The 11130-nt window shown below is 44.2% G+C and overlaps 1 protein-coding gene across 2 annotated transcripts in view; it reads left to right on the forward strand.

Annotated features, from left to right (window-relative positions):
* The first annotated feature begins 1078 nt into the window (after positions 1-1078).
* Positions 1079-11130, forward strand: part of Akr1d1 (aldo-keto reductase family 1 member D1) — a 38048-nt gene continuing 27996 nt past the window's right edge. For both annotated transcript variants that reach the window (XM_005365833.2, XM_013353274.1), the window contains exons 1-3: positions 1079-1261; positions 5958-6122; positions 9154-9270. In XM_005365833.2, coding sequence (XP_005365890.1) covers positions 1169-1261; positions 5958-6122; positions 9154-9270 — 375 coding nt within the window. In that variant the 5' untranslated portion in view covers positions 1079-1168. The remainder of the gene's footprint in view (positions 1262-5957; positions 6123-9153; positions 9271-11130) is intronic.

The raw sequence follows: 11130 nt of genomic DNA on the forward strand, positions 1-11130 counted from the left end.
AAAGCTTAGAGCCAGATGTGATGGTATATGCCTTTAATCCCAGCACTGGGAAGTCAGAGGCTGATAGGTCTCAAAGTTGGAGGCCAGCCTGGTCTACAGAGCAAGTTCCAGACTAGCCAAGCTTAGGCAGTGAAGAAAGCCATGGAAAACAGAAAGCTGGTGAAGTTGTAACTAGACAAGATGTAATTAATCCATGTTCCAGCCCTAGCAAGAAGTAGAACTTGGCGGCTTCAGTGGTGGTATTGGCTTTAGAGTCAAGGACAGAAGAAAGGGGTTATGGAATTTCTCTCCACGCCTAAGGAAAGCCACTGAGGTCAAGGCATGTGTCAGGGGTGCCCCTGAATAGAGGCCTAGAGAGGCCATTGCCTGAAGCTATGAAGCTGAAGCCTGGTGGAGACATCAAGATGTTGCAGAAGCCTCAGCCATGGGGTACCTGCCCAGGAGAGCTGCTAGCAGGGGTGGAACCAGCCCAAGAGAAAGAAGTGTGTTACAGTCAACAAATCTGAAAGGAGTTGGAAATCTGAAGAGCATTTTGACATCAGACATGGAGATACGGAGTTTCGTGTTTGCCAAGCTGGTTTTTTGTCTTGCTTTGGCCCAGTATTTCCTCACTTTGCTTCCCTTTTGGTATATCCCATTATTTGTGGGAAGTACGTGACCTGCTTTTTAGCTTTTTTTTTGATTTTTTTCCAGGGGACTACAGTTAAGACACTGCAAGAACCTCAGAAGAGGCTTTGTACTTAGGACTTTTAAATAAGTTTGAGACTGTGATAGACTATGGGAACTTTTGAAGTCGGGCTGAAAACATTTTTGTCTTAGGATATGTTTATAAGCTTTTGGGAGCCAGGGAGTAGAATAACCTCCTGACAGAAGCTAGATAGATATATATTTTTTTGGAAGATTAAGCATAGCCCATCAACATGTTTGCTATCTCAAGGCCCTGATGAAGGTCAAAGAAACAGCACTGCTTACAATCTCCAGAGAAGCCTTGAGGGAGGGGTGGGGGTATTGGGAAATCTATTTATTTTTCTTCTTTCCCTGCCAAGCTCCTCCTCCTCCTACTCAATTCTTTTATGCAATAGGTCCTAGGATATATTTTCAAAAAATGTGTCTCTGAACTGTTCAGAATCGCTACCAGAAACTTGAAGCTTCCACTCCCTTCTCCACAATGAACCTCACTGCTACAAATCATCGAATACCTCTAAGTGATGGGAACAGTATTCCTGTCATTGGCCTTGGTACCTACTCAGATCCTAGACCGGTATGTACATACTTACGTGTGTGTGTGTGTGTGTAGTGTGTGTGTGTGTATATATATGTGTGTGTGTGTGTGGTATGTGTGTGGTGTGTGTATGGTGTATGTGTGTATATATATGTGTGTGTGGTGTGTGTATGGTGTGTGTGTGTAGTGTGTGTGTGGTGTGTGTATGGTGTATGTGTGTGTATATATATGTGTGTGTGTGTAGTGTGTGTGTGGTGTGTGTATGGTGTATGTGTGTATATATATATGTGTGTGTGTGTTATGGGTTGTGTGTGTGGGGTTGGATGTGTGTATGTGGGGTATGTGTGTATGTATATGTGTGGCATATGTATGGTATGGTGTGTGTGGTGTGTGTATGTTGTGGGTATGTATATGTGTGGTGTGTGTGTGGTGTGGTGTGGGGTGTGTGTGTATGGTATATGTATGTATGTGTGTGGTATGGGTTGTGTGTCTGTGTATGTGTGGTGTGGGTTGTGTGTGTGGTGTGTGTATGTGTGGTGTGGGTTGTGTGTGTGGTGTATGTGTGGTGTGTATGTGTGGTGTGGGGTATGTGTATGGTGTGTGTGTTGTGGTGTGGGGTGTGTGTATGGTGTATGGGGTGTGTGTGTATGTGTGGTGTGGGATGTGTGTGTATGGTGTGTGTGTGTGTGGTGTGGGGTGTGTGTGTGGTGTGTGTATGTGTGGTGTGGAGTGTGTGTGTGTGGTATGAGGTGTGTGTGTATGTATAGTGTGGAGTATGTGTATATGTGTGTATGTGTGGTGTGTGTGTGGCATGAGGTGTGTGTGTGTGTGTGTGCATGTGTGTATAATAATAAAAGCAAGATCCAGTGACTACTATCAGTGACTACTGTTTACCTGAATGGACTTTATTTATTTATTGTTTGTTTATTTATTTATTGGTTTTTCAAGACAAGGTTTCTCTGTAGCTTTGGAGCCTGTCCCGGAACTAGCTCTTGTAGACCAGGCTGGCCTCGAACTCACAGAGATCCTCCTGCCTCTGCCTCCTGAGTGCTGGGATTAAAGGCGTGCGCCACCACCACCCGGACCTGAATGGACTTTAAATCAAAGGTTGAACTCTATCAATTTATGGCTTAACATCGTCACATTACAGAAATCGATTTTTCTTTTTTCTTGAAAGTCAGCAGAAGGCTAACTGGGGTGAAATGAGGGGCATGGAATTTGTGAGTGTATTATTTATAAGCTCCTTTTAATTTTTATCCAAAAATTTGTAGTGCAGTCTAACAAGCATCTAAGGAATACCTGCCATGCAGGCATATCCATGCTTCTTGAACTGCAACACAGTGTCATCAGCTACAGAGTTCATGCTCTAAAGGACTGAAAACAAAGTATGCTTGTGAATTTGTGTAGAGATGCATTCACAGACACCCTTGTCCCAGATGTGGCCTGCAGGCTGCCAGCCAGGGTCACCTATACACACAAGTCTGCAGAAACTTCTAGTGTGAAGAGAATTGTCTTGCTATGTAGGCACTTAAACTCAAAGAGAAAACAGACTCCTTACCAACTGTAGAAGCAGCAAAGGTAGAGTCTGGTCCAATAGCTGAAGACTCGGGAAGGAGAAGAATCAAAATCACTGCCCAGAAAAGGATCTGCATAGAATAATCCTTCCCTCAGTGAAGTTTGGGGCTGACATTGCTTATCTGAGTCACTTTGACCACGTGGTAATGCAGACTGTCAAGGTGATGAGCATGAAGGGGCCAAACTGGCCTCTTCATGGTGACTGGGAAGCAGACACAAAGTGAGGGTGTCAGAGAAGCAGCACTGGGGTCTTGCTGAAGCCCGTGTGAGCTCATGTCACACTTCCATGCCCTATCAATCACAAATTCCACAGTCCTGCACTCCAAGCCTTTGTACATTAGCAGATTCATCAGTAAGCCAACCAGCTCTTATCATTCTCCCTATGAGCAAAGCATGATCCAGGACTGAGGAGATGGCCAGACGGGTGAAGGGTCCGCTTCACAAACATGATTTCTGACCCCTGGCACCCACATAAAAAGCCAGGCATGGTGGTATATGTCCCTAGCCCCAGTGCTGTTGGAGCAAGACAGGCAGATTCCCAACGCCTCATTGGCTAGCCAATCTAGACAAAACTTAGAACACAAATTCAACAAAAGACCTTGTCTCCAAACCAAACCAAACAATTAAAAACAATGGAAGGGTATGAGGCTAGCAAATTTGGCTCAGTGGGTAAAGGGACTTGCTGTCAAGCCTGATAATATGAGTTCAAATCCTGGAACCAATACGGTAGGAGAGAGCTGACCCCACAGGTCATCTTCTGTCTTCCACAATTGCACCACAGACTATACCTGAAATTGATCCCTGGCCTTCATACACACATCCACAAGTGAGTGTACTCACACACACAAAGATATACACACATATACACACATACAGACCCAAAACAAAACAAGGAATATGATCTGAGTTTCATGGGAACTCTCTCATGTCAATAGCTTTGAACACACGGTCCTCTTTCTCTCTACCTACACCTCCCTGTCTTTGCACTTGCTTATTTGTCTCCCACTGAACTTGGAGTGTATGTGTGAGTGGATGTGCAGAGATGTGTAACTGTGCACATGTGTTTAACTGTTTGTGGAGGCCAGGGGTTGACATTGGGTGCCTTTTTCAGCTGCTCTCCACCATATTTTTTTGAGACAGTGACTCCCACTGAACCTAGAACTCACCAGCTGCTACGTTGGTAGACCAGAAAGTTTCAAAGATCTGCGTGCCCATCTCTGTTATTCAACCCAGCAGTGGGGATACAGACTCACCCCATCATGCTTTGCTTTTACGTGCATGCTCAGGCCCTCACGCTAGCGTGGCATACTGTTTACCAGCTGAGCCATCTCCCAGCCCTCTCTACAAAATGTTTAAGGCTCAAGTCAAAGAATGTCAAAGGATCCCTCTTCCTCCTTATTACATGACTTACATATGTGTTCACACCAGCCCCTTGTTCTCCACTCTATAGCACTTATCACAAGGTCACTACTAACACCCTGCAATCTTTCTCAGCTGCCTGAGATGTCTATTAGAAAAGACCACTGTTTGTTCAACTCTAGAGTCTCCTGATAATGACTAGTATATGGTGCACAGTTAAATAGCACTTACTAATCTAATGGAAACATTTGTGCACATCAGAGGTTATGGAGATATAACTAGAGTTTATTTATGCATATGAGTGTTTTATTTGCATGTATGCCTGCATGAAAAACAGGGCCTCAACGCCTATTACGGTTGTTAGCCACCAAGTGGTTGCTGGGACTTGAACTCAGGACTTCTGATATGCCACAGACCGGCTAAGGATAGCCACTCAGACCATGGGAGAAGCAGGGTCTTGGTAACAGGAAGGCACAAGTTCGGTGAATGACAGACAGACACAACACACAAGAGAGTGGTTGGAATCTGCTGCAATTTTACTGAATTCATGTTTTCATTATATAGTATTCAAACAAAGAACAAATCAGAAGGTCATGTATCATTAGTTGGCACAGTATGAAAGCTTCTTTTAGTCACATCAGCAATATTTAAGAAAAGTACATTATCAGGAACAGGTGTTAGACATAAAGCATCCTTAGAAGAGGAAATCTTGTCCTTGGGAATGTAAACCTCAGGCAAGTGGTTTCATCTTATGAATAGAAAGTTTCTGTCTCATTATCGCTATCATGGCCTTTCCTCTTCCTAACCCTTTATTTCATCTAGTGACCAAATATACCTAATCAGTTCTCTGCACCTGTTGAACTATACTTTTTAGTACCTTCTTATGCAACAGACATCATGGGGGTTGGGATCTAGCAAGCCTATCCATAAAGTTGAAAGTATAATATAACAGTCTTTGTCCATCAACATTAACCCATCTATTCCCTTGCTTATCATACACCCTGTGTATGACAAAGGTTCTGCTGTAGTTTTATACATTCCCATACTGTGCTTCCTTATCCCAGAGCTGTTCCTGAAGAGAATGATCCTTGTCTTGTAGATATATAGAATATCATTATTATAAAAGAGATTGTGCAAAGCTCATATCCCTCATAGCCAGCTAATCGAGAAACCCGTCTATGCCTCAGCTGTGGCTAATACCAGGCTGTCTGCCATTGACCTCCAGGAAGCCTAGTCCCATGGGACATGTAGCTCCCATCCGGCATAATAACATATATCATGTCACACAGACGACACTGGAGTTGGTGTGGCACTGATAAATAAAGTTTAAAAAATAATAGCTAAAAGTGTTCCCGACACTTAACTATGTGCCAGGATCTCTGACCATGCTTTGTACTACACACACTTTCTAATGTAATCCTCATATTACAAAGCCAATGCCACTTAGGCCCTCTGACGGATAGAAAACATAGGGAGATTGAACACATTGCTCCAGCTGAAGGCTGCCGAGTCCCTGAACTGAGATGGGAGCCCACATCATTTTATGTCCAGACCTCAGACTCTGCACGCTGTTTTGGGGATACTGATCAAATCACGTTTCTGAAGCTACAATATGAAGGGCAATCTGGAGTGGATAGATGAAGTACTGAAGGGGGCAGTCCTCTACAGTTTCCAATCATGACAGCACAGAATTGGGAATTGTTACGTGGGCTATAAAATGATATATTATGGGATGTCCTTTTTAACACGAATTTAAAATCTATTTCTCTTTTCCCTCCACTTCTCCTCTTTATCACATAAGGTCCCTAGGGAGACCTATAAGGCGGTGAAAATGGCCATTGATGAGGGGTACCGGCACCTTGACGGGGCCTACATCTACCACAATGAACATGAAGTTGGTGAGGCCATCAGAGAAAAGATAGCAGAAGGGAAGGTGAAGAGAGAAGAGATTTTCTACTGCGGAAAGGTGAGTCATTTCTTTCTATGTAGATATGGTGAACATGGCCTAGGGTTGGGGGAGGCAGCTCAGTAGAATAGCATGCACAGAACCTAGACATGATCTCAAATATTGGAACACAATAAAAGAAAGAAGAAGAGTGGGGGAAAGGGGAGGAGAAAATGGGCAAATTATCGTTTGAAATCCTTTAATTTGCTGAAAAACATACCTGTGCATGCATGCATATCAATTAAGCCTAATAAAGCACACATACTGAAATACAACCATAAGTGAACAGAAAGACTATGTCTGAGTTCGTGGAAAGGCTGGTCACTTTGTGTAGCACGAGTTCTAAGAGGTTTTAGTAATAAAAGCCCAGAGTCAGATATTGGGGGAAATGCTGAGAGATCAGAGAGTTGAAGGAACCAAAGCACAACCACCTTACCTTTCAACTTCCCATCTGAAAAAGAGATAGAGTTCCTGTCTCCTCCCGCCTTATCACTTCCTCTGTCCGCCCAGCCATATCACTTACTTCCTGTCTGTCTGCACAGGCCTCCAGACCTCTATGGTTAGCTAGTGGCTAACGCCACCCTCTGATCTTCAGGCAAACTTTATTTGTACAAACAAGATATAACCACAGCCTTGGTCCATTAAGATCTCTTTCCACTGCAGCACAGCCAACATTCAAGGGCAGCGTGTGGCGGAGGGTGAATGCACAGACTTTGCTGCTTGGTTTTTGTTGCAGTTTGAATAAGAATGACCCCCATAGGCTCATATGTTTGCATGTTTAGTCCCCAGTTGGTAGACTGTTTGGAAGGATTAGGAGGTGTAGCCTTGTTGGAGAAGGGGCGTACATGTTGAAGGAGATGTGTCGCTAGGGGTGAGCTTTGAGGTTTCAAAAGCCCAAGCTAAGCCCAGTACTGTGTCTGCTTACTGTCTGTAGATCATGTAAAGCTCTCAGCTACTGCTCCAGTGTCTGTCTGTCTGCTTGCCATGATGATGATTTGAAACTGCAAGCAAGCCTCCAATTAAATGCTTTCTTTTGTAAGAGTTGTCTTAGTCATGGTGCTCTTGTCAGCAATGGAATAGTGACTAAGACAATTGCCCGGGTCAGAAAACATTCGCTATTGCAACATAATACAAGAGAATACATAGAGCAGCTAGCTGCTTGACCCGGCTGGGAAGTTTTAGCATTTCCAGACCTTGGTTTCCCTCTTTAAGGTGGGAATCATAAAGCCAAGCATTTCATAAACTTATGAATTAGCATTTACAAAGCACTTAAATGGTACCTAGCAAAAAACTAACATTTTACATCTTTGTTGAGCAAAAGAATGTTAAAGAGATCCTGTGATTTCATCTATTCAGGAGGCTGAGGCAGGAGGATCATAGCTCAGTGCCTGCCTGGACTACAGGTAGAGTTCAAAGACAGCGTAAATAACTTAATGAAGCATGATTAATAAAACTCAGAGAGGGAAATTGAGCTTAAACCTGAAGGTCAGAAAAGCAAAGCAGTCAGCCACTGGCTCTTACCTCTACCTCAGTCCGAAAGGGTGGTGATCCTGCCTCCAGGAATCTCAGAATGAGACTGAGACTGAGCGCTGTCTCCTCCCGTTTTATATTCCTCTCTAGTTCTAGGATTAAAGGCATGCACCATTACTGTCTGGTTTCTACGGCGAGCTAGTGTAGCTGCTGGGGTTAAAGGTGTGTGTTATTCCTGACTGGTCTATAAGGCTGGCCAGTGTGGCTGTTTACTTTTCTGACCCTCAGGCAAGCTTTATCCTCAGGCAAGTAAAACACCACTACAACTTAACAAGCCTTCATCTCCATCGTTAAAAAGGAATTTGGTTGTAGCTCAGTGGTAGAGTGTTTACCTAGCAAGCATGAGGTCCTGGGTTCATCCCCAATATCACAGAAAGAAAAGAAAAAGTGAATTAAGATGGAAAATGGGATTTAACTTGGATGGGAAGGCAGCGGTGATGCCCGTGGACCCCACAGTAGTAACAGAAGCATTTTTCTACTATTCTCTCTCTCCTTTACTTTTCTCTATTCTATGCTCCCTCCCCACCATCACTAGGGTTTGAACCCAGGGCCTTGTGCTTGCGAGGCAGGCACTGACTAACCAAGCTTCATTCCCCACCTTTGAAGTGGTATATGTATATGTGGGTGTCTGTGCAGGTGTGTGCAGTGTGTGTATGCGCATGCCAGAAGCCAGCGTCAGCTGTCATTCCTCAACAGTCACCCATCTTGTTTTTTGAGATAGGGTCTTACTGAGACCTGGGAACCACTGATGAGGTGTGGCTGGCTTCCAGCAAGCCACAGGGGTCTACTTATCTCCGCCTCTCTAGTGCTGTGATTATGCATAGCCTTTGCGCATGTGCTACCAAGACTGGCTTGAATTCTGCCCCTCATACTTGTATCTCAAGCCCTATACTAACTGAACTACCTCACCAGCCCATTCCCCTGACCGTCCCCCTGACCAACTAACTCTTCTTTAACCTTTAGCTTGAGTCTTGCCCAATCGTCTAGTCTGGTCTAGAACTCACTCTGTGCCCTTTTGCCACAGCCTCCCAAGTAGCTGACATTGCAGGTGTATGCCATTATGTTTGTTTGTTTTTCTGTGCTCTCAAGACAGGAATGAAACTGGGAGCCTAACTTTCCAATTTTATTTCCTGTCACAGATAGGGTTTTAAAAGTCAATCCTCTCCCCCACCCTTCCACCGAAAAGCCTTGGAGCAAAATTTATGCTACCAGAAAATGTACTAACATATGTGACCACTGCTCTTTGTTTTATGCTTTGGCATGAAAACCAGACCTTCTGCATCCAGCATCTAACACTTTGGGTGTGGAGTGAAGCCTTAGCAAGAATTGGCAGGATTGCCCTGGGGTATGAGACCTCATGAGACTGAAGACCAGAGGAGTGTCATAGAGGTGTCAAAAGTCTCATCAACTCTTCCTTTGCTCGGATGTGAGAGGAGCAGATGACATGTGTATGAGGGATTCACTATGAGAAGGTGGAAGTATGTATGGATTATCTCACTGTGCTCCTCAACTTTCTTTCCAGCTGTGGGCTACAGATCACATCCCCGAAATGGTCCGCCCAGCCCTGGAAAGAACGCTAAAGGTCCTCCAGCTAGACTACGTGGACCTTTATATCATTGAGTTACCCATGGCCTTTAAGGTGAGCTCAAGTACCCGCGTACCGCTTCGAGCGCTATTCCTTATTGCTCTTTCTTTAGGAGCACAGAATGCTACCGTGTTTGTGACCGTAGATGGGAGGATGCCGGTCTTGCCTGACACAACCCCAACAAATAATGTTAACAGGTTTGGGCCCAAGTTTCTTAACTGCAAGAGAACCGCTCCAGCTGGGTTTGGTCCTAAAGAGGAGGTGCGCAGCTAGCCAGGGGAAGCAGAGGGGGTGCCGGTCACACAGCTGAGCGTGATTCAGGATGACTGCATTTGTTGAAATAAGGCTTTATTTTTTATACTCCATAGTTTAGCCACAGGCAAGACTGAAAAACGGGCTCAATGGTTCAAGGAGAAATCATTACAGCCACTGACTTCATTACAGCACTCTTGCTGAGACAGACCTGATAAGTTTAGCAAGTGTCTAAATGCCATTGTTCTCAAACATTCAGTAAATCCACCAAGCTCCCTCTTACACCAGGGAAGAGCCACAGGTTCCTCCTGTCAGAGATGAGGAAATCCACTCCCTTTAGCAAGCAGGAACTGTCCTCAAGCTCCCGAGGGAATGGAGGCCCTCATCCAAATGCCTGACTTTGGGAAAGGACTTCTGGGGACCAGACACTCAACTACAATTTAAGAACAATTTTCATTCCTTAAGGGACATACCACATAAACACTGAGCTGTTCCCTAATGTGTCCCTTTGTGACTTAGTCTTATATGGGTCTGCTTCCCTCAGAAGCTCCCAAAAGGGAAGGGCCTGATGGCTCACTCTTTTCCCGTATTACGGCACCATTCTGATTTCCCTACACTTACTAACTGACTTCTTGCTGTCAATGGCCTCAGACTCTGGATCTGGACTATGGACCTTTCATCCTTGGGGTCAGGTGTATCCGGTCGATAAATCTCTAACTTTCCTGTTCCCGGTGTAATCAGGAGGACACCATGACCAGAGTCATCGTGCTACCACCATGGGTTCATGGTGGTAGGGCTGGGTTTTTTTTCCAAATAATTATTTTGTTTAAAGAGGCTGACATCTTATACATTTCATCCTTCACAGCCCACACACAATCTCCCAAAGGAAAAGGCAGAAGGGAACTCCCATAAGACATGGTGAGAATCAGTAAAATTAAAGTAATAAGGTCCTGGAGAATTGTGGTCTGAAATGTAGAAATACTGGAACCCTGTCAAGCAGCAATTGTCACCATGTGGTCCACAACACTTAACTCAGTGCAGTTTCTAGTCTACATTTCTATTATACATGTTTTTTATTTTACATAATATTTTTATTGATTTCACCAACCACAGATTCCTTCCCCCCTGCTCCCCTCTCACTCCCCCCCCCATACACTCCTCCTCTGGCTCTATTTAGATAAGACCTCCCATGAGAATCAACAAAGCATGGCACGACAGGTTGAGACAGTGTACCAGTGTAAATGAATGCAGACAGAAATTGTAATAAATATATACAGCTTTAATTGGGAAATAGACTTACAGAACCAGAGGTTCCCGCGGAGAACGAGAACAGAAAAGCAGAAGGGGTGGCTGGGAGCCCGCCTGCAATCTTTATAAGTAAAAAATATCCTCGGGGGACCCCGCCCTACAAGTAAGGTGATTGGCTGAGTCTCTCCTACATCTCCCCTTTTTGTCTAAATAAGATAGAGCCAAACCAAATACAATAGGAACAAATAAAAAATATAACAAACAATATTGGGCAAGAAACATATAACAAAAGTTTTGCTAAATATTCTATCTCAAGGAGTCTAAATAAGGTAGAGAGTAACTACAATTATCTAATCTTCAACTCCGTTAAAGATCTGAGAAGGAAATTAATATTACTTAACAAACAAGAGATAT

This window comes from Microtus ochrogaster, unplaced genomic scaffold (genome assembly GCF_000317375.1).
Source record: "Microtus ochrogaster isolate Prairie Vole_2 unplaced genomic scaffold, MicOch1.0 UNK4, whole genome shotgun sequence".
NCBI classification, from domain to species: Eukaryota; Metazoa; Chordata; class Mammalia; order Rodentia; family Cricetidae; genus Microtus; species Microtus ochrogaster.